The following is a 24107-nucleotide window of genomic DNA, read 5'->3' on the forward strand; positions in this document are numbered from 1 at the left end:
CCCCCTTGCTCTCTTGATGTGTAAATCCTAGAGAGACCTCTGCACGTCACAACATTTTAAATAATATTCAGCATTTCACAATAAATAATAATGTAGGGAGGCGATCATCCACTTTGAGGGGCACCGGCAGTGTGTGTGTGCTCACTCGTCCTGAGGGCGCTGCAGTGGGGGAGGACATGAAAGGTCAGACGGGGACCTTCTTACTGTGCCAGTAAATAAAAGCAGTGGTTATTAATAGGGGATATTACATAAGCTACTCGACTCAGAAGAAAGGCAGCCAGGTATTGAAGTTAGTCTGGTTCACTCGTACAGAGACTGGAGGATAGCAGTAGTACTAATGGTTACTTCAGTAGCATTCTGTATGACCACTCCCTTGCTCTTGGTAACTATTAACCTATTCTGGCTAGAAAGCACAATGCATTTTTATAGTCTTCGAACCCAACCTCGTCTGTTGACACGCTTGGGCGTGTGTAACCTAGCGTAGCAGGTGTAGAAAGATGCCTGAGCAGAGTCCCTACTTCAGTTTTTCAGGGGTTGAAAATACTTTCTGCCAACGCCGCTAAGGGTGGGACCTGTGTAACCAGGGCTACACCTTCAACAATGGCTTAGAATGTTGTAGTTATGTTAGATGGGGTAGTAGCAGTATCAGATGTATTTGAATGTGTTATTTATGGATTATGTTCTTGTAAACACTGCTAGTAAAGTAGCCAAGGTTCTGTTGCACTTTTTATATAACAGCTTGCCCCCAGAGATATCAGGGGATGTGGAGTGGATAACAAGTAACTGTCCTTTGGTGCCATGAGGCAGAACCAGTGTAGGATTGTTTCCAGGTTCCTCTGCTAGTCTCTGGCTCCAGGCCAGCACAAGGGAGAGTCACATGAGTCCACCTCCTCCTGTGTGACATTGTGAAATGCCTGGGTGAGGTTGCATAGCGATACCTAAGGAATCTCCAGGCCGGCCTGAAGACGTCATACCACTCGCTGTTTACTTGTTGTTAAGCATGGCAGACAGCTCGGGTTTCTCAGGGAAAAGTATTAGGGCGTGAAGAGATGCTGCATTTCCTGGCTGGCATTGGTCTGTTGACTCACATTTCTATACCCCTGTAGGCCTATTTGTTAGACACTGATTCTGGGACAGTAGGTTATTGTTGTATGATTTTCCCCCTGTCATCTACCGCCAATGTGTGACAATACATAGCTTTATGAACGAAGCGAAGACCTCACATAGAACACTATTGAAAAATATATATAAATATGATATATATATTTTGTACTTTTTACCCCTTTTTCTCCCCAATTTCGTGATATCCAATTGGTAGTTACAGTCTTGTCCCATCGCTGCAACTCCCGTACGGACTCGGGAGAGGCGATGGTCGAGAGCCATGCGTCCTCCGAAACACGACCCTGCCAAGCCGCACTGCTTCTTGATACACTGCTCGCTTAACCCGGAAGCCAGCCGCACCAATGTGTCAGAGGAAACACTGTACAACATGCGCCCGGCCTGCCACAAGGAGTCACTAGAGCGCGTTGGGACAAGGACATCCCGGCTGGCCAAACCCTCCTCTAACCCGGACGACGCTGGGCCAATTGTGCACCGCCTCATGGGTCTCCTGGTCGCGGCCGGCTGCGACACAGGTGGGATCAAATCCAAATCTTTAGTGATAGACTGCTGCGACACTCGGGAGGCCCAATATTGTAATTCTAACTAGTAGAGCATTACAGGCTAGATACCGAACTCTAACGAGCCAGTGTAACGGGAGTAAAAAACCTGTTGTTTACCCTGTTAGCCACTGATAAAGATACAGCACCTCCCTTAACATACCGGTAGGTGTCCAGTGAAACTGACAGTTGGACATTTACTATACTATGATAAAAGACGAGAGAGCGACCTCAACAGCGTTGAAGACGTTAACAAAAAGTGTCTTGTGTTGGCAGCTAGCCAAAACAAGGCACTGTGGGAAAGCAGAATTCAGGAAGTCGGAGATTCATTTCAGTTATATTGGAAACTGGGTACAACAACTTTAAAACCCACCTCTGGCTCAGAAAAATCTGAAGTGAAGATTAAATGGCTTTTAGATATGGGCCTATTGGGCGACTAAAACACTCGCTGTCATAGAAACATACCCAGAGCTGTGGTTCCCTGTCTCCCCCTGCTCCCCCAGTCCCCATGTCCAGAGGCTTGGCCAGGCATGGGAAGCCATGCATGTGATAATGAGAGGATGCTCTCTGGCACATTGTTAAGTAAAGGCCTCTATGCAAATGTTTGACTTACATAACTAGGCTATCTGGGGCGTCAGTGGCTTTCTATTCTCCCTCCTGGCTCTGCAGCAACCCTAGCAGCTACTGGTTAGCAGGTTAGCATACCGTGCGGCACCCATTCAGAAAAAGCAGTCAGTCATATAGAAACAGAGGTGGTGACCTGAAAAGGCCTTGTACAGTAGGGCTTTATGGGGGCCAAACCCATTGGTGAAGTTGAGAATTGGAGGCTAAGAGGGATCGAGAGAGAGATTGTCTGTTAGAGTGGAGGATACTGCCTTAATGTTGCTGGACCCCAGGGAGAGTAGCTGATGGGGATCCTTAATGAAATACAAATACTTAAATGGTGTGAACATCGTCTCACTCAACAAGAGGTAGACCTGAACATTCTCTTTTAGAGACAGTTTGTTAATGCTTTAGACGGGGTCATCTTTGAAATGGATTCAACATCATGTCAGTTACGTTCAGTACATTCAGGTACTTCCATCCCACGTGATACCAGGAAGAGGATGTGGTTTACACCAGTCTCGTGGTGGCCCAGTCACAGTTGATGTAGCAAGAAACAAACGATAGATCAGGATGTGGATGCGCTAAAGAGTAAGAACCTGTTTTCTGCCTTCAGATGACTCATACTGTTCAGATGTCTAAATTAAGAACTATCACCTAGGCCTTGTTCAGCTCCTTGGTTTCTGGGCTGAAGTTGTTGCTAACAAGATGGGTGGAAATTGATGTGAACAACAGGGCTTTTTGCTCTTTCTTTTGGGTGACGCTGTGGTGAAATCATAAAACAACTATGACTATAGGAGAGAAGTTACTTCAAGGCCTTAGCCATGATGTCACTGCCCTGCTAAGGTGGACGGGGGCGGCTATGCTCCATTTTGTTCCTCATTTATCAAGGGGAACACTTTAATATTTATTCCGCCAAGGGTGTCATAGGTTGTGTTGCTATGGTGGCAGATTTTCCAATTAGCTTGATGTTGTGTGGTAGGTTCAGAAAATGTCTATTATCCAACTGTGTACATTTACATTTTACATTTTAGTCATTTAGAATGTAATTTCTTATTAGCATTTTTTCATAAGGTAATGAAGTGAACCATCCTCTGTAGAGTAAATGTCACTAGTCATGAAAACACGTGAAAATAATACTTTTTGTTATATAAATGTAACAGTAACATTTGAAAGGACCATACAGTACAGTAACTGCCAAACACACAACAACAATGCTAAGCCTCATCCCCTGTATCATTATTTTAGCTTGGTCAGGTTAGAAAGTGTCTTTTAAAACCCTTAGCCTACAATTTCTGTGCCCGCGCAGAAATCTAATTAAACATAATACAACAATCCCCATCAAAACCTGTCTGTTTAAGCTAGAGATATCTGGGGGTTTTGCATGGGCTGCGTCTCAAGCCACCGTAACCGCCAATATCGCCCTTCCGCATCTGCGGTGAAAGGTGGCAGAGCTAGAGCGGTGTTTGATAGACCATGAGACATCCCGAAAATCGGTCTTCTCACGAAAACGTCTGTAGCGTCCGAACGGTTTGGCCTAAAAACTATTATGACCACTTTATTGACAGGTGAGACTCCCACGAACGCGATGGTGCTCTAGGACGCTCACAAGCCTCACAAGACTCGTCTGAAGGTCCCCGGTACCAGTTTAAGAAAATGAATGGAAGTATATATGGAGATAGATTAGTGCCTAAAATAAGGGGATAAATACATGTAAAAACAAATAAAATTGTTTCCTGATCTTTCTTATATCTCTCAGATATAGGACCGACACTTCAGAACAAACTTCCTTTTGATTTTTTTGGGGGACTATCTGTTCCATGTATTGAATCTGTTATTCAGATTCAATACATTCAATTCAATTCTATTGGCTAATAGCAGTAATGCCAAATTCAATGTTTCATCCAATTTTATATATATGTTTTATACCTTAAGGGGTCTTAAAATTCAAAATCAAATAGCTAAATAATCCTTGGCATGACCGTCTGTTGTCCAAGGTGACCTTGTGGTAAGCTGGTAACAACACTAAGCTGTTATAACAGCCAGGCAGGCAGTCACCTTCAAGCTCAGACGTTGCTCAACCTAGAACTTTACAACCGGTACCACTCATTCCCTCTAGTAGGTCCTTTATCAATTTCTTGTGGAGTTGAGCTTGCGAGGTGAACTTTCTCCCAGTACAGTGAACAGATTGGGGGCCATACAGTAGCTGCAAATACTAGCTCTCTTTCTAATTTCTCCACTTTCTCCTGAACTCTCTTTCCTCTCCTCCTCCCCCTCCTCTGTAGTATCTCTCTTGGCCTTGGTCTTATTTTTTCACTAATCTCTCCCTCCATTCTTTTACATCTCTCCTCTGTCCCACTCTCACCAACCGCATCAGGAGATGCAAAGTGGACCAGAATTGGCCTGTACGTTGCAGTTGACACATTATGGAATGGGTTTATGAGAATGTTCCCTTTTTAATGCCAACGGCTAAAGGAGCGGACTCGTGAGAAATAAGCCGTTTAAATCATGCCACATACTCGAGATGCCTTGCCTGACCAAATCAGTTCTGCATAGGTCCAATCTAACATCTTGTAATGCTGAAACTAAAACTGAAGGACTACAAGCTGGTCTGGAAGTGACTGTTTGTTTTTAGCCACCTGCCCGTGGCTTTCTCCTCGGTCAACTGACAGACCAGGACAGTTGACATTGACATAGTTGATACCCTGTTGCCTACCAGTCTAGCTCGCTCTTATTGCCTTCACCTATCACTTTTAAATCATATCAAATAATTATTTATCTTGGGGATTAAAAAAGTACAATGAGGAAAATAGTCTTGAGATCCATTGTTTTATGTATGTTATACTGTGGTCATGGGGGGGAACATCGCTTATGAAAAGGACATTTCTCTCTCGTCTACGGTCATAGTTCAATTACAGTGATAAAGTAGGTTGAGGTGTTCTCTGCCAGAACGCTGTGCTACATTCAACAGGTTCTAAATGCTTTACTTCATCTTCCTCTTCCCCTCTCTGCTCGGTCAAGTAACATCTCAATGGTTTGGGGACTGTAAATATAAATATAGGCAAACATCTCTGTTCCCAGGGCTAGGCAACCCTGTTCCTAAAGTGCAGCATATACTTATTTTAGTTCTAACCAGGCACCGCATCTGATTCTACCAATAACCTCATCAACTGTGCTAATTGATCAATATCGGTGACTGGCTAAAGATTTACAAGTTTGTACAGGTGCCTGTGGCAGTGACTCACCAGGACCAAGTTAGGTAACAGTTAGAAATGTGTATTGGCTGAGCCAAACTTATGGGCTTTCATTGCTCTATTTTTCAGAGGAGGAATTGAGGAAACTTAGAGAAGAAACCAATATAGAGACACTGAAACAGGAGCTGGAGAAAGAGAGATCGAAAAGGCTGGACTTGGAACAGAAACTGAACTTGGAAATTCTCAAAACGAGGTAAGAGGCATGTGCGCACGCTCCGCTGCTGGCTTCCATGTGCCGGTCCCTGTGTGTGCCGGTCCCTGTGTGTGCCGGTCCCTGTGTGTGCCGGTCCCAGAGTATGTGAGCGGAGCGTGCCCAATTTGACTGGAGCGAGATTCCCAAAGGCTGGAGCGTCGGCCTTCTCGCCCGCTCCAGTAGCGCTCACTTCACGAGCTCAGGGCACGCCGTCCCAGCATGCATTTGTAGTCTACTTGTGTGCTGCTATAGCCCCTTGCTTTAGCTACTGTCATGGAATTCGCTAAATATTTTCATAAAGAAACTGATAAAACACACAGGTGCAAAATCAAAGTGACTTACAAAGATGAGGACCAAGAGGAGGAGTGCGGTGATGTGTTGTCCACAACTAAAGAATCATTGTGGAATCTGAAAAGACACATATCCCGAAAGCATGATGGTGTACTTACTACGTACACATGCAAAAAAAAAAAGGGAACAAGGTGGGTAACTAATTAACAGATAATTGTGTCAATGTAGCAAAGTATTTATAAACAAAAAATCTGTTATCTTAAAAGTTTCCTTCATTTTTGTTCTATTATCTATACAATAGGCCATCATTGATTTTGGCCCAATAGGCCTGGCATATTCCTACTTTCAAGGAGCTTTGTGTTTTGATTGGGTTATTTTGCCTAAAAACCTTTAGGCCTACCTATAACAATAAATAAAGAATAATAAAAAACCACTATGCATCCCTGCCCAGCCTGGCAAGCGTGGCCAAAAGGGTGTTTAGCGTCCCCAGTGACTCTGCAAGCGTGGAGAGGATATTCTCCGCTGCTGGCCTGCTCTCCAGGCACCATCGCATGAGCCTGAAGCCACATACTCTGACCAAACTCGTGTTTCTAAAAATGAATTCAAAGGCTGAGCCTAATAAGGCATTTTTCATTTAATTTGTATTTCATTCTAAGTAGGTCACAGCCTATATGCACAATTTATAGACCATAATGATTTAATACAACAAAATGTTGTTTAAATGCTGAGCGCTTTATGTCCGTGTGTGTGTCGGTCCCTGTGTGTGTGTGTGTGTCGGTCCCTGTGTGTGTGTGTGTGTGTGTCGGTCCCTGTGTGTGTCGGTCCCTGTGTGTGTGTGTGTGTGTGTGTCGGTCCCTGTGTGTGTGTCGGTTCCTGTGTGTGTGTGTCGGTCCCTGTGTGTGTATGTGTGTGTGTGTGTGTCGGTCCCTGTGTGTGTGTGTGTGTGTGTGTGTGTGTCGGTCCCTGTGTGTGTCGGTCCCTGTGTGTGTCGGTCCCTGTTTGTGTGTCGGTCCCTGTTTGTGTGTCGGTCCCTGTTTGTGTGTCGGTCCCTGTGTCTTGTCGGTCCCTGTTCAAAAATAGAGCCTCTCCCTGGAGTTGGGTGTGGGAATTTGTCAAGAAGCCGAGCCAGGCTGCCAATAAGCAGTCATGCACGTAGTGACTCCCTCAATACCATAGCCTTTGTAACACTAAACCCAAAGGTCTCTAATGTGATATGTCTAACGCATTCAATATAAATCACATCTGTGTCTGTGAAGTCTCCATTTGCTTTATATGGAAAAATCTCTGTGCCAAAATCATTTTGAAGGCTAGAAAAAAACGTTAATGTCATCTTTCTTATTCCATCTCTTTTCCTTTGTGATAAGTGACACCAATATTTTATTAAGCATTTTGCGTTCACTTGTCTGGCACAATAATGTCTCAATAAGGTAATGTGTTTTTCTGAAGCCATGGTTAATGCTCTACCTCCTACTAATGCTTAGTCTCTCCTGTTCCTAGACCAGAAGATTCCGCTCCACAGCCACCCAGAGCAACACCTGCAGCTCCCACCGCCAACAGTACAGGTCAGCCAGAAACGGGGATAAAGATACGGGTTATGTGAATCATGACCGACCAGCTCATTCACAAATCTTTAGAATGTCTGTCATTACAGACTTGACACTGCGTATCCCAGAGGCTTCCAGCACCATAACACTCCACCTCGCTCACCATTCAAATTCACATGACCTGTCTAATAAGGGTTCGGAATGGAGGCTAGGCGCTGGAGACGAGTTGAAAGAGTGACTCGTCTCTTCTGCCTGTCTTTTGGGCTCTCTGAATCTCAGGGCTCGGCATCTCTGTGTGGGAGTTAGAGGTGAAGCTATGTGCTTTTCTTAGCCTCTGCTCGCTACCCATCAAAAACCAATCTCTCCCCTCCTCTTCCCTGGTGTGTGGGTTACTCACGTTTGTACATCACTCGCGTTGCAATGCGCACTTGCTTGTGTGTGTGTGTGTGTGTGTGTGTGTGTGTGTGTGCCACACGCAGCACAAACAGGAAGTTTGTAAGTGGGAGTGCTCCAGTGAAGGTGTGGGATGAATTTCATCCCTCTCTCTCTCTGTAGGGAATGTCACACATTTATATAAACGTGTATGAATGCGGCTGTGGAACATTGCCTTTCTACTCCCCTGTGACCTGAAATCCTGATTTTTATCTCACACCAGGGTTCTTCACTTAATTCAGTCAGCCTTGTTTTTAGATGAGGGTTTCTTTGTACTGCTAGTGGCTGCTTTAACTCCTCAAATGGGTATTGTCCCTCCCCCACAAGAAATAGGCTAGTATGGTTAATAAAATGCATTATGTAGGCCTAGTGCAAGCTGTAGCTTTTAAAAAATCTGTAGAGAATAAGATGTTTCACCGTATGGAGACTGTCTGGGGCTGCCCTATAAATCACATTTACCTGAAAGCCTCAACTCCAATGGTTGCTTACTTTTCTTGTCAGACAACGTATTCAGGTATTTGATAATCTCGGAAACCCAGAACAGAAATCTTGTGTAATTGCGTCAGATGCTTGATTAGGTTATGAGATAAGATAATAATGAGACTAGCAAAGTCTCCAGCCCCTTAAACGGAAACCCTCAGCCAAAGCATGGGTCAAATGTCCCATTTTATTAAATACTAAAGATGCGAATGACTGAAAAATTGGGATTTGTCCAAATGAACAGTGATTAAAAAAATCTGACTCGGAACAAAGTTCCTTGTTAGTCGCCGCATCCCATATTCGGTTGACAGACGCTACGATACCATCCTATGTTATGCACTTGTCTGTCCACAAGAGATTTAAGTATACTGAACAAAATGATAAACGCAACATGCGTCCCCTGTAGCTCAGTTGGTAGAGCTTGGCGCTTGCAACGCCAGGGTTGTGGGTTCGTTTCCCACGAGGGGCCAGTATGCCAAAAAAAAAAATCAACAATTTCAAAGATTTTACGACGTACACGTCGATCCAGAGCATCCAATACATGCTCAATGGGTTACATGTCTGGTGAGTATGCAGGCCATGGAAGAACTGGGACATTTTCAGCTTCCAGGAATGGTGTACAGATCCTTGCGACATGGGGCTGTGCATTATCATGCTGAAACATGAGGTGATGGCGGTGGATGAATGGCATGACAATGGGCATCAGCATCTCATCACAGTATCTCTGTGCGTTCAAATTGGCATCGATATAATGCTATTGTGTTCGTTGTCCGTAGCTTATGCCTACCTTACCCTAACCCCACCGCCACCATGGGCACTCTGTTCACAACGTTGACATCAGCAAATGGCTCACCCACACAACGCTATACACGTGGTCTGCAGTTGTGAGGCCAGTTGGACATACTGCCAAATTCTCTAAAACAATGTTAGAGGCTGCTTATGGTAGAGAAATGTACATTCAATTCTCTGGCAATAGCTCTGGTGGACATTCCTGCAGTCAGCATGCCTATTGCACGCTCCCCTCAAAACTTGAGACATCTGTGGCCTTTTATTGTCCCCAGCACAAGGTGCACCTGTGTAATGATCATGCTGTTTAATGAGCTTCTTGATATGCCACAACTGTCAGGTGGATGGATTACCTTGGCAAAGGAGAAATGCTCACTAACAGGGATGTAAACACATTTGTGTACAAAATCCGCAGAAAAAGCACAAAAAGCTTTTTTCTTTCAATCTTTTATTTCAGCTCGTGAAACATGGGACCAACACTTTACATGTTGCGTTTATACACTGCTCAAAAAAATTAAGGGAACACTAAAATAACACATCCTAGATCTGAATGAATGAAATAATCTTATTAAATACTTTTTTCTTTACATAGTTGAATGTGCTGACAACAAAATCACACAAAAAATTATCAATGGAAATCAAATGTATCAACCCATGGAGGTCTGGATTTGGAGTCACACTCAAAATTAAAGTGGAAAACCACACTACAGGCTGATCCAACTTTGATGTAATGTCCTTAAAACAAGTCAAAATGAGGCTCAGTAGTGTGTGTGGCCTCCACGTGCCTGTATGACCTCCCTACAACGCCTGGGCATGCTCCTGATGAGGTGGCGGATGGTCTCCTGAGGGATCTCCTCCCAGACCTGGACTAAAGCATCCGCCAACTCCTGGACAGTCTGTGGTGCAACGTGGCGTTGGTGGATGGAGCGAGACATGATGTCCCAGATGTGCTTAATTGGATTCAGGTCTGGGGAACGGGCGGGCCAGTCCATAGCATCAATGCCTTCCTCTTGCAGGAACTGCTGACACACTCCAGCCACGTGAGGTCTAGCATTGTCTTGCATTAGGAGGAACCCAGGGCCAACCGCACCAGCATATGGTCTCACAAGGGGTCTGAGGATCTCATCTCGGTACCTAATGGCAGTCAGGCTACCTCTGGCGAGCACATGGAGGGCTGTGCGGCCCCCCAAAGAAATGCCACCCCACACCATGACTGACCCACCGCCAAACCGGTCATGCTGGAGGATGTTGCAGGCAGCAGAACGTTCTCCACGGCGTCTCCAGACTCTGTCACGTCTGTCACATGTGCTCAGTGTGAACCTGCTTTCATCTGTGAAGAGCACAGGGCGCCAGTGGCGAATTTGCCAATCTTGGTGTTCTCTGACAAATGCCAAACGTCCTGCACGGTGTTGGGCTGTAAGCACAACCCCCACCTGTGGACGTCGGGCCCTCATACCACCCTCATGGAGTCTGTTTCTGACCGTTTGAGCAGACACATGCACATTTGTGGCCTGCTGGAGGTCATTTTGCAGGGCTCTGGCAGTGCTCCTCCTGCTCCTCCTTGCACAAAGGCGGAGGTAGCGGTCCTGCTGCTGGGTTGTTGCCCTCCTACGGCCTCCTCCACGTCTCCTGATGTACTGGCCTGTCTCCTGGTAGCGCCTCCATGCTCTGGACACTACGCCGACAGACACAGCAAACCTTCTTGCCACAGCTCGCATTGATGTGCCATCCTGGATAAGCTGCACTACCTGAGCCACTTGTGTGGGTTGTAGACTCCGATTTTATGGTACTCGTGTGATGTGTCTTGGGGAATAAGCAGTGTTGTCTATTTTAATTGGGTGTGATGTCGGGCTGCTATTTGTTTGAATGAGGTGTCTGGTATAGAGCTGTTAGTTAATTGGTTCCAGAGACGTGCCCTAGTGATAATACAGCATGTGGTGAGTGAGAGAGAAAGGTGTTTTGGATACACTTTGATCCAGATGAAGAAATACTGTTGCTAACTTAGGCCTGACCAAAAAAACACAGTAGTGTGCTAACTTAGGCCTGACCAAAATAACACAGTAGTGTGCTAACTTAGGCCTGACCAAAATAACACAGTAGTGTGATAACTTAGGCCTGACCAAAATAACACAGTAGTGTGATAACTTAGGCCTGACCAAAAAAACACAGTAGTGTGCTAACTTAGGCCTGACCAAAAAAACACAGTAGTGTGATAACTTAGGCCTGACCAAAATAACACAGTAGTGTGATAACTTAGGCCTGACCAAAATAACACAGTAGTGTGATAACTTAGGCCTGACCAAAATAATACTTACAGTAGTGTTGTGCTTACAACATTTCATACTACTACAAGCAAAAGTCGTGTAATGTTGAGTTAAATGTTGAGTTGGTCAAATGTATTTCCATTTCAAATAACAGGGTTATTTCCTACAGTATAGGCAGCGGTCACCAACACTAGTCCTGGAAAGGATGTGCAGGCTTTTGTTGCAACCCAGCTCTAACAGACCTGATTCAACAAAACAAAGTCTAACGATATCCCATCCGTTCCTCTGCCCCTGCAGACAAGCAGAAGGAGACCATGTACTCGCGGCTGCAGACATGGCTGTACAACCGGTTTGGAGCGTACATCGAGGACTTCCGCTTCCAGCCGGAGGTGAACACGGTGGAGCCAGATGAGCCGTTAAGCGCTAAGAGGTGAGAACTGCCGCCATAACCACTACGACCTCAGACAACCAATGCTTTCCCTTTGAGAAATGATGTACTTTAGATTCTGACTTCATAATTTCCTCTGTAATTGCTCCCCTCGGCCTCTCCCCTCTCGTTCGATAAAAGTGGCCGACCAGCCCGCCACTGTAGTCATCAGGTTAACCGGCTCAGAGGACAGAGTACATGCTGCTTAGAGAAGGGTAATGAAACTGATGGCTTTGTAATGGGCCTAGAGTCTGTCAGCGTGCTATACATCAGCACCCACCATAAAGTAGCCTGTCATGATGGGAAATACTGTCCTCATGAGCTCACCCTGATGTCTGATTGGCTTTTTATTATAACCTACAGCCAATCCCAGGGCTTTCAGCACAGCAGAGGTTGTAACCATGGTGTTATGGAAGTGGGAGGATTGTCTGACCCCTGGTGGTAGGTTGAGTGTGTTGCAGCTGGCCTTTTGTCATTCTCAGCTTGTTAGGACTGATTAAGGATCAGCTCTCCCTGCTCCAGTTCATACAGTGACCTTTTTGAGTGGAACTGCACCAACTGGCTATGGATCAGTTTTTAGGGCTCCGATTCTTTCTCCGATTCTCAGTCCTCTCCTGAATGACGCAGACTGGAGTCATGGGGACTCTGAATACAAGTACAATAGACAGAGGGGAGAGCAGGAGAGAAAGAGAACACTCAGTGTTCACCATGCCTGTGGAGTCATGGGTAGCCTGACTCAAACTGTCCTGGCTGTAACTTTATCCAAGCACATAAGAGAGGGTGGAGAGGAGAAGAGAAGGAAGGAGCATTCACTGTGCGGCGGTTGAAATGGCCTTGATGTTAGTTTTGGCGGCTGAAAGAGATGTGGAGATGGGATAGAGAGGCAGACAAAAAGACCTTGTCAGACAAGAGATTCTTCCAGGCACCACATACTTTCTCATGAAGGATGCCTAAATGCAGCAAGATCATGTGTACTCTTCCTCCACCAAAACATATCTAAACTCAGCAAAAAAAGAAATGTCCTCTCACTGTCAACTGCGTTTATTTTCAGCAAACTTAATGTAAATATTTGTATGAACATAACAAGATTCAACAACTGAGACATAAACTGAACAAGTTCCACAGACATGTGACTAACAGAAATGGAATAATGTGTCCCTGAACAAAGAGGGGGTCAAAATCAAAAGTAACAGTCAGTATCTGGTGTGGCCACCAGCTGTATTAAGTACATGCAGTGCATCTCCTCCTCATGGACTGCACCAGATTTGCCAGTTCTTGCTGTGAGATGTTACCCCGCTCTTCCACCAAGGCACCTGCAAGTTCCCTGACATTTCTGGGGGGAATGGCCCTATGCCTCACCCTCCGATCCAACAGGTCCCAGACGTGCTCAATGGAATTGAGATCTGAGCTCTTCGCTGGCCATGGCAGAACAATGACATTCCTGTCTTGCAGGAAATCACGAACAGAACGAGCAATATGGCTGGTGGCATTGTCATGCTGGAGGGTCATGTCAGGATGAGCCTGCAGGAAGGGTACCACATGGGGGAGGAGGATGTCTTCCCTGTAACGCACAGCGTTGAGATTCCCTGCAATGACAACAAGCTCAGTCCGATGATGCTGTGACACACCGCCCCAGACCATGACGGACCCTCCACCTCCAAATTGATCCCGCTCCAGAGTACAGGCCTCGGTATAACGCTCATTCCTTTGACGATAAACGAATCTGACGATCAATGTAAAATCACCCCTGGTGAGACAAAACCGCGACTCGTCAGTGAAGAGCACTTTTTGCAAGTCCTGTCTGGTCCAGCAACGGTGGGTTTGTGCCCATAGGCGACGTTGTTGCCGGTGATGTCTGGTGAGGACCTGCCTTACAACATGTCTACAAGCCCTCAGTCCAGCCTCTCTCAGCCTATTGTGGACAGTCTGAGCACTGATGGAGGGATTGTGCGTTCCTGGTGTAAGTCGGGCAGTTGTTGTTGCCATCCTGTACCTGTACCGCAGGTGTGATGTTCGGATGTACCGATCCTGTGCAGGTGTTGTTACACGTGGTCTGCCACTGCGAGGACGATCAGCTGTCCGTCCTGTCTCCCTGTAGCGCTGTCTTAGGGGTCTCACAGTATGGACATTGCAATTTATTGCCCTGGCCACATCTGCAGTCCTCGTGCCTCCTTGCAGCATTCCTAAGGCACGTTCACGCAGATGAGCAGGGGCCCTGGGCATCTTTCTTTTGGTGTTTTTCAGAGTCAGTAGAAAGGCCTCTTTAGTGTCCTAAGTTTTCATAACTGTGACCTTAATTGCCTACCGTCTGTAAGCAGTTAGTGTCTTAACGACCGTTCCACAGGTGCATGTTCATTAATTGTTTATGGTTCATTGAACAAGCATGGGAAACAGTGTTTAAACCCTTTTACAATGAAGATCTGTGAAGTATGAAGAATTTTTTTTTTTAATAATGTATGCACTCACTAACTGTAAGTCGCTCTGGATAAGAGTGTCTGCTAAATGACTAAAATGTAAATGTAAGTAATTAGGATTTTTACGAATTATCTTTGAAAGACAGGGTCCTGAAAAAGGGACATTTTATTTTTTTGATGAGTTTAGTTCTGTTTGTGCGTTTGTCTTACATAATCTTGTTTATGCTTTTGTCATGCTGAGTTCTAATTGAATAAAACTCATTTTCTCTTGTCCCATGTCCTCAGATTGACTGAAAACATGAGACGACTCAGTAAGTACTGTGCATTTAGTGGACAAGATGTACCAATCACACTCAATGTCAGGGGTATCTTGATGAATATCATATTCTGAAATATCTTCATAATCAGAATATGAAAATTCCAATGACAGATGTTTGTAGTAATAAATTATGATTTTGTCTCAAAGTCCTTGATAGTGGTTTGTTAATGGTGAATACTTTCTATTCCTCTGTAGAGCGAGGTGCCAAACCTGTCACTAACTTCAAGAAGAACCTTTTTGCCTTATCCAGCTGGCACTCTGTGTATACGTCAACCTTTGCCTTCATTGTGAGTGTGTACACACACACACACACGCGTGTACTATCACAGCATATGAAAGATCCCAGGAATGAAGATCAATATCTCTATCTCTCCCCCTGTATACATAGCAACATCTATATTTGTTTATAGATTTACATTAAAATATCTCTTTATTGGCATCTGCATGTGTAACAGTATATAATATGTATTGCATAGTAACGAGATGTTCCATACTTGGTATGAGTATAGACGAGATGGTAGATTGAAATAATAGATTGTGTGACCTGTTCTCCCCTCCCCCACTCCTCTTTCTTTTCCACAGATCTATATGAATGCAGCGTGGCACGGTTGGGCCATCCCCTTGTTTCTCTTCCTAGCCATTCTCAGGCTCTCCTTGAATTACCTCATTTCCAGGTAGATTACCTCATTTCCAGGTAGATTACCTCATTGCAACGTGCATCGCCTATTGTTAGTTGTTCCATTTGAACATGGACAATCTGCTTGGACATGGACAATGTGCTTGGACATGGACAATCTGCTTGTGAAATGAGTCAAACTTGTCTCTCTCCGCTTTCTTCTCAGAGGTTGGAGGATCCAGTGGAGTATTGTGCCGGAGGTCTCTGAACCTGTGGTAAGATGTGTATGATGTAACCTCTTTTGGGATTTCCCTTTACCTAAGAAAGGTTAAAAAAAAAACTACCCCCTTCCACAAGCCCTTACGCCTTCAGTGTTTGCCAATTTGGGGGCACTGGGTGTTACCATAACGCTTTTTGCTTTGGGGGTGAATAGTTTGGGATGTAACATTCTTTCTTCTTTTCCCAGGAACCACCAAAGGAGGATCTGACCGTTTCAGAGAAGTTCCAGTTAGTTCTTGATGTCGCTCAAAAAGCACAGGTGAGCTGTGATCATGTGATGTGATCATGTCTTCACCTTTGATTTAGAAAGTGCGAGAGATGTCACGATGACATCTACTTTGCGATGTGAGGTGTTGCTCTCTAAAGTTGATGTGCTGTTTTCACAAGAAATGTTTGTTCTTCACAGAATCTATTTGGAAAGATGGCAGATGTCCTGGAGAAAATAAAGAAGTGAGTGACGTGTGTGTGCCGGCACCTGTGTGTGTGTGTTTCCAGTGTATTTAAGGTTGTTAACCAACGTGTGTGTTTCAGCCTGTTCATGTGGGTGCATCCTGAGATCACTCAGAAGCTCTACATCGGTCTGTGGGTGGCCTTCATCTGCTCCTGTCTCCTACCCTACAAACTCATGGGCTTCATGATGGGTAGGTACAAGATGTAAAACCATGACCTGAGATCAGAACAGCCTTCATGGTTATTATCTGACCCTGCTGGTCATCTATGAACACTTGAATGTCTTGAAGAACGATCTGGCCTTAATGGCCATGTACTCTTATACAGTAATCTCCAACCGGTACAGCCAGAAGAGGGCTGGCCACTCCTCAGAGCCTGGTTCCTCTCTAGGTTTCTTCCTAGGTTCCTTCCTTTCCAGGGAGTTTTTCCCTCTGTAAATACATTTGATTGATTGATTGATTGATCAGTATAGGGGCGACTCCCCACTACACCTACCCAGTGATGGCCCCAAGCACTGAAATTAGAAAAAGACGTCGATATACCAGATGAAAAAAGAGAAATGGAGAGATCCTCTTGATCCATGGAAGTGGATCTCCTCTCATCCCTTTCCTTGTGCCACCTCTGCAGGGCTGTATGCAGGGATCAAGTTCTTCATCATCGACTTCCTGTTTCGGAGCTGTCCCAAGCTAAGGGACAAGTATGACACGCCCCACATCATGTGGACCAGCCTGCCCACAGACCCCCAGCTGAAGGAGCGCGGCGGCGCTACACTGTCCAGACGGGTATGTCTCAAACTCTGTACTATTGTATGTAATACATTTGTGTCTGCGTTGTGTACACTGAGCATACCAAACATTAGGAACACTTTCCTAATATTGAGTTGTCCTTTGGGTGGTGGAATATTCTTGATACACTCCGGAGACTGTGGAGCGTGAAAAACCCAGCAATGTTGCAGTTCTTGACATAAACCGGTGCGCCTTGCACCTACTACCATACCCCGTTCAAAGGTATCTTTTGTCTTGCCCATTCACCCTCTGAATGGCACACATACACAATCCATGTCTCAATTGTTTCAAGGCTTAAAAATCCTTCTTTAACCTGTCTCCTCCACTTCATCTACACTGATTGAAGTGGATTTAACAAGTGACATCAATAAGGGATCATAGCTTTCACCTGGAATCACCTGGTCAGTCTATGTCATGGAAAGAGCAGGTGTTCTTAAAGTTTTGTATACTCAGTTTATATGTGCAAGTCTTTTGTACATAGGTACGTATACATACCAGTGGAGGCTGCTGAGGGGAGGACGGCTCATAATAATGGCTGGAACGGAGCAAATGGAATGGCATCAAACCATGTGTTTGACGTATTTGATACCGTTCCACCTATCCCGCTCCAGTCAGTACCACGAGCCCGTCCTCACCAATTAAGGTGCCACCAACCTCCTGTGATACATAAACACTTCATATTGATGTGTGTCATTGTCGCAGTTCCTCCCTATTAACGTGGGCGTTCACAGCAGCTAGGACTGTGGGAACCCTCGTGTCAGTGTCTGATCTCCTGAGTTTTCTGTTTCTCCCTCTCAGCTGTCTGGGTATGAAAAGGTAGGGCTACCTAGTGTGCACTTTGGTTTTTGAGTGCCTGTGTGTACGCCACCATCACCTGTGTGTGTCATTAGAGCTGCATTCCAAATTGACCCCTTGCCCCTTTGGAATTCAGTAGTAGAGCCATGATAACTGTGAGTGTCTGTGTGAAGGATCAAAATGTGCCCCGTAGTTTAAACATATGCATCTACCACAGTGCTGTTAAAAGTATTATTTGGCGTGTTTAACCAAAGTTGAATTCTTAAGAGTTTACCATAATGGTGTTTTGAATGTACACGTTTGATCCATTCTCAGACACGATCAGAAGGAACCCTATATTCAAATTGTGTGTGTTTGTGTGTGTTGAGGAAGTAACTGGTAGAAACTGTTCATATATGTTCTGGAAAGATAGTGGTTTATAAATAGTATTTGTAGTTTGTGCCAAAAGTGTGGTTGCTAGAGCGATGTCTATCATAACTACTCTCCCATAAAATCACATACAATTATTAAAGGTTGTTTTATGTTGTTATAATACTTATCAATAGTTATGTGTGTTTTCTGGAGAATATTCCTACAAATGATCAGCCAAAACCCGTCTGACTATCTTTGTATTTTATGATGCGTTTCATTCTTTACACTGAAAGATTGTTATGGTCCCGTATTAGTTCATCGCTTCATGCCTTGCATGATTCACACCACAACCCTATCATTCACATCCCCATAAGCAAGGTATCCAACGCTCTCCACAAGCACCCCAGCTTCCCAAACAACTGCTCACCTGAGTAAGCTTTGGGTCACCTGCGGTGAAATGCTCTGAGTGATGCCGAGGTCCAAGCCAAGCCGCTGGTTTGAGCGAGTCTGCTATAATACACATACGCTGCTTGGGTTTAGCTAATTCCCTTCCCACACTCTGTTCCTGGTCTAACATGCTTCCCTCTCTCCTCCCTCCGTCCTTCCCTCTCTCCTCCCTCCGTCCTTCCCTCTCTCCTCCCTCCGTCCTTCCCTCTCTCCTCCCTCCGTCCTTCCCTCTCTCCTCTGTCCTTTCCTCTGTCCTTCCCTCTCTCCTCCGTCCTTCCCTCTCTCCTCCGTCCTTCCCTCTCTCCTCCCTCCGTCCTTCCCTCTCTCCTCTCCTCCGTCCTTCCCTCTCTCCTCCCTCCGTCCTTCCCTCTCTCCTCCCTCTGTCCTTCCCTCTCTCCTCCCTCTGTCCTTCCCTCTCTCCTCCCTCTGTCCTTCCCTCTCTCCTCCCTCCGTCCTTCCCTCTCTCCTCCCTCCGTCCTTCCCTCTCTCCTCCCTCCGTCCTTCCCTCTCTCCTCCCTCCGTCCTTCCCTCTCTCCTCCCTCCGCCTTCCCTCTCTCCTCCCTCCGTCTTTCCCTCTCTCCGTCCTTCCCTCTCTCCTCTGTCCTTTCCTCCGTCCTTCCCTCTCTCCTCCGTCCTTCCCTCTCTCCTCCGTCCTTCCCTCTCTCCTCCGTCCTTCCCTCTCTCCTCCCTCCGTCCTTCCCTCTCTCCTCCCTCCGTCCTTCCCTCTCTCCTCCCTCCGTCCTTCCCTCTCTCCTCCCTCCGTTCTTCCCGCTCTCCTTCGTCCTTCCCGCTCTCCTCCGTCCTTCCCTCTCTCCTCCCTCCGTGTTTCCCTCTCTCCTCCCTCCGTGTTTCCCTCTCTCCTCCCTCCGTCCTTCCCTCTCTCCTCCCTCCGTCCTTCCCTCTCTCCTCCCTCCGTCCTTCCCTCTCTCCTCCCTCCGTCCTTCCCTCTCTCCTCCCTCCGTCCTTCCCTCTCTCCTCGCTCCGTCCTTCCCTCTCTCCTCCCTCCGTCCTTCCCTCTCTCCTCCCTCCGTCCTTCCCTCTCTCCTCCCTCCGTCCTTCTCTCCGTCCTTCCCTCTCTCCGTCCTTCCCTCTCTCCGTCCTTCCCTCTCTCCGTCCTTCCCTCTCTCCGTCCTTCCCTCTCTCCTCCCTCCGTCCTTCCCTCTCTCCTCCCTCCGTGTTTCCCTCTCTCCTCCCTCTGTCCTTCCCTCTCTCCTCCCTCTGTCCTTCCCTCTCTCCTCCCTCTGTCCTTCCCTCTCTCCTCCCTCTGTCCTTCCCTCTCTCCTCCCTCTGTCCTTCCCTCTCTCCTCCCTCCGTCCTTCCCTCTCTCCTCCCTCCATCCTTCTCTCTCCTCCCTCCGTCCTTCTCTCTCCTCCCTCCGTCCTTCTCTCTCCTCCCTCCGTCCTTCCCTCTCTCCTCCCTCCGTCTTTCCCTCTCTCCTCCCTCCGTCTTTCCCTCTCTCCTCCTCCGTCCTTCCCTCTCTCCTCCTCCGTCCTTCCCTCTCTCCTCCCTCCGTCTTTCCCTCTCTCCTGCTGTGTTTTTCCCCCGTTTCTCTTTTAGATCCAACCAGTGGTAGCTCGTGGGAGTCTAGGGACAGCCCTAGCATGCGGTGTCAGTCTAGAGGAACAGACTGGCAGGGTCTACAATACTAAGAAGGGTTCTTTCCACGAGGTCTTCAATCTGTCTGAGAATGAGCGCCCCCTAGCAGGTTGGTAGAGCACTGCAGAATAAACCTCAGCAGCGACAGCTACGCTGTACCTGGTTAGCTTCCTCCCCTATTACATGTTGACCCTGTTTCCATAGTTGATGATGAACTTAGTGTTTATTTATTGTGTTATGTTGGTGCAGTGCAAGCGGTGAAACCAGGAGTATTGACTGTGTGTTTGCGGAGTGGCAGACTAATGTGTGTGTGTGTGTGTCGATTGGTTTTGTTTGCAGTGTGTGAGAATGGCTGGCGATGCTGCTTGATCAACAGGGACAGGAAGAGTCCCACTGACTACATCCGTAATGGGGTGCTCTTTGTCACTGAAAAGTAAGCCATCTACTGCCAACACCTAGCTGTCACATGTAGAAATCACACTTGGCACCCTGTTGTGTTTTTTGTATTAGTTTGTGTGTTCAGGTATTGGCCTACTTCTCCATGCTTATTAAGTGTATTTCTATCCATCCCCAGTTACCTTTGCTTTGAAAGCTCAAGCTCGAGGTCAAACTCCTCTAAAAAGAATAAAGTAATCAAACTGATTGACATCACTGATATTCAGAAGGTGAGTGTCTCCATCTTCACTTCACCTTCTGTCCAATGTCTCAATTCACTGGTTTCTAAAAATGTACTTCTGCAGTAGAATGTAAAGGTTGTGGGCCTCCGAGTGGCGGAGCGGTCTAAGGCACTGCATCGCAGTGCTAGAGGCATTACTACAGACCCGGGTTCATTCCCGGGCTGTGCCTCAACCGGCCGTGACCGGGAGTCCCATAGAACGGCGCACAATTGGCCCAGCGTCGTCCGGGTTAGGGGAGGGTTTGGCCGGTGGGGTTTACTTGGCTCATCGCACCCTAGCGACTCCTTGTGGCGGGCCAGGTGCCTGCAGGCTGACCCCGGTCGCCAGTTGAACGGTGTTTCCTCCGACACATTGGTGCGGCTGGCGAGTGTTAAGGAGCGCGGTTAGGCGGGTCATGTTTTAGAGGACGCATGACTCCACCTTCACCTCTCCTGAGCCCGTTGGGGAGTTGCAGCGATGAGACAAGATCGAAATTGGGGAGAAAAAGGGGGGTAAATTACACCCAAAAAAAAGGAATGTGAAGGTTGTTTATCTGTGGGGTTTTTGTCCCACAGTACAAAGTCTTGTCTGTACTGCCTGGGTCTGGAATGGGAATCTCCATAGCTACACCGTCCACCCAGAAGGTAGGAACACTTATGGACAGTCTATTTTAGACTGTTTGTTTTCTCTCTATTTAGGTCTGGTAGTGTTGGTCAATATACTGTTAATAAATTGATCTGTGTCAAAAGATGATTTTCCACCCTCCATCTTTCCTCTCGGATTGTCACTCTCTCTCTCTCGCGCTCTCTCGCTCTCTCTCTTAGCCGTTGGTGTTTGGTGCCATGATCCACAGGGACGAGGCCTTTGATGCCATCTTCACACAGTACATGAAGACAGTGGCCATGACCACAGGCACCAACCCTGAGACCTAACAAACCAAGATGGCTGCCTTCACCAGGGACTTCCTTTACTGACACAGAGACATAGCTATGTAGTACACAGAGAGCCACCACTGCTATTGGCCATTTAGTACATATGAAAATATGTTAAGCTAGTGTCCATGCCAAGGTGGTGGATTTCTCCACCAAGCCAGGGATCCTTGGCACATAGATTAGCATGTGAATATGGTATCCACTTGATCTGAGGCCTGGTCCATCACTATAGAGCCCAAGGTCTTTCTATCCTCTTGCTGATGACTCCAGCTTCTCAACTAAGGAACTACGACTCCTGGATCCGCCCACCATTGCTGCCTCCTGCCTCCTATTGGTTGGGTCGAGGCTGTTGTGTCTAGGGATAGAGACACACTTGGTTCTTGTTTAGCTGTTTCTCTGTACTGGGGTAAGAGGTTTTCAACTCTGTCTTTGGATGTCACTGTGTTTGTGTGTGTCACAGGAGGTTGGTGGCACATTAACTGGGGAGAAAAGGCTTGTGGTAATGACTGGAGTGGAATCAGTGGAATGGTAACAAACACATGGTTTCCAGGTGTTAGATGCCATTCCATTTGCTTCGTTCCGGACATTATTATGAGCTGTTCTCCCCTCAGCAGCCTCCTGTGGGGGGTGTGTGTGTGTGTGTGTGTGTGTGTGGGTGGGTGGGGTGGGGGGGGGGGGATACATTTGTTGTCAACACTGTTGTGCTGTTTCAGAAGGAGGCTGGATCTCCTTGCCTGTCTGACAGGACTGTCTGACACTCCCATAGTGTTTATCGCACGCACATTGGTGCCCATTGCTCCACTTAATGCTTTCTGCTTCTGCCTTCAATAGGATTGATTTTGATTGATTGATATAGATATCACTGGTGGCCTTGCACAGGTCCTAGGCTACATGGCATTTTGTAAATGTCAGTTAACAAGTGCACGCCTTGTTATGTTAAAAAATAGTGCTCACGTTTATGAAAACCTTAAGCCTTCATGTGCCCCAGTTAATGATATTTTAGTATAATTTCAACAATAGCCTTTAGCCTTTATTTTGAGGGATGTTACAGGAATAATGTAATGATGGGCAGCCAAAAGCCTGGGGAATACTGGAGCTATTGTAGTGAATAACCTTCTCACACACATTTGTGTCTTGTCAAAGGAATGGTATGGATTTACATGTGCATGTTTAGGAGTCATGATGCATTCAGAAGCACCACATAAACATGACATAGTCAACACAGTCTTTCTGGAGCCTTAGAGTGTATTTATTATGTAGATCAGTATGTGATTTATAATATGTGACATTCTACATATACCTAATTGGTTTAGTAAAACTATGTAGGTTTTATGGAGTGTTTTGGAATGTTTTGCGAGAACTTTATGGGACAGATTACATGTAAAGCAATACCAAAACAAGCTATCTCCAAAAAGCAGAAGCCTTTTCTACACTGCCTTGTTCAACCACTCTCAATTAAGCCTTATCTAATTTTCTCACAGATGTAGGCCAGGATTCAAACCAATGCAGCAATGTACGTTTTGCTTTCCACTGATTCTGAGGTGCAACTTCACGGAAATTGGCAATTGGATCACGAAACCACACGTTCTTAAAATTTTTATTTTTTATTTTTAATCCAACACGGCATACAAATTCTACAAGTCAAGTGCAGTGCAATATCGGTAATTTGTGCTAGTTTGAATCCCAAACAGAAATGTCGGTAATAACATTTCCTTTTGGGATTTGACACCAAAGGGTAGAGGGGTTTGAAGTAAACGCTTAACTATGTTCTAGCTGAACACATACAGTACTAGTGAATCTATCTAACAGGACATTTCTGTTTGATGCCTTTAGTCTACAAGTTTAATTAGTCGTATGTACGGGATACACATGGTAATCACCGTCCAAAGAAATGCTTAATTGCAGGTTCCTTCTCTACAATGTAACAACAAATATAAATAATAAAAAATAAGAATACGAATATAAAGTAAATGGCCCAGTAGAATAGTATAGACATTTAAGTATAATACAGGAAGGCACAATTTATAGTCCAATATTTACACATGTTTTGGAGAAGGGGGGATTGGGGGGCAAGCGTTTAAATTGTGCAGTACACCAGGGGTGTCAATTAGGTCTTCAACGAGGTCCGGGGGCCGCAATGTATTTTTAAGATATTTCCTCGCTCTCAAAATGTGCTAAAATTAAACCTCTATCGTTTTGGGAATTTTCTATGCTCCCTGAAGGTCTGGCTTTCATTTCAGTGATTTTTATTAGCGAGTTGGATACAGTATGTAGGTCCATTATAATTTCTACACAGTTTCGATTTGGTTTTAGTAATGTAAAAGTATATTGAATTTGTCATCCCCCCCGTCCCAAATATCTGCAAAAAAAAGGTTTTACTCAAACCAGCCATGGGGCGTATGTATGACACCCTTGGTCTACATCAAGTAACTTAGGTCTTTCACTCTCCAAGCCCATCTAGGCAAGTTAAATATACTTAAAGGCCCAATGCAGCCATTTTTAAATCAATATCAGGGTAACAATTAAGTATCTTAC

The 24107-nt window shown here is 45.9% G+C and overlaps 1 protein-coding gene across 1 annotated transcript in view; it reads left to right on the plus strand.

The window, feature by feature from the left end:
* The window catches only part of LOC311149232 (GRAM domain-containing protein 4-like), a 39770-nt gene extending 16971 nt beyond the window's left edge, over nt 1–22799 (plus strand). The window contains exons 4-19 of the mRNA XM_084186316.1: nt 5585–5708; nt 7497–7561; nt 11803–11935; nt 14632–14657; nt 14861–14952; nt 15248–15339; nt 15508–15556; nt 15748–15819; nt 15967–16010; nt 16092–16201; nt 16638–16792; nt 19946–20093; nt 20324–20417; nt 20559–20649; nt 21216–21284; nt 21465–22799. Coding sequence (XP_084042442.1) covers nt 5585–5708; nt 7497–7561; nt 11803–11935; nt 14632–14657; nt 14861–14952; nt 15248–15339; nt 15508–15556; nt 15748–15819; nt 15967–16010; nt 16092–16201; nt 16638–16792; nt 19946–20093; nt 20324–20417; nt 20559–20649; nt 21216–21284; nt 21465–21572 — 1472 coding nt within the window. The 3' untranslated portion in view covers nt 21573–22799. The remainder of the gene's footprint in view (nt 1–5584; nt 5709–7496; nt 7562–11802; nt 11936–14631; nt 14658–14860; nt 14953–15247; nt 15340–15507; nt 15557–15747; nt 15820–15966; nt 16011–16091; nt 16202–16637; nt 16793–19945; nt 20094–20323; nt 20418–20558; nt 20650–21215; nt 21285–21464) is intronic.
* Nucleotides 22800–24107: the final 1308 nt, after the last annotated feature.

Source organism: Coregonus lavaretus (assembly GCF_964263955.1).
Source record: "Coregonus lavaretus genome assembly, chromosome: 21".
NCBI lineage: Eukaryota > Metazoa > Chordata > Actinopteri > Salmoniformes > Salmonidae > Coregonus > Coregonus lavaretus.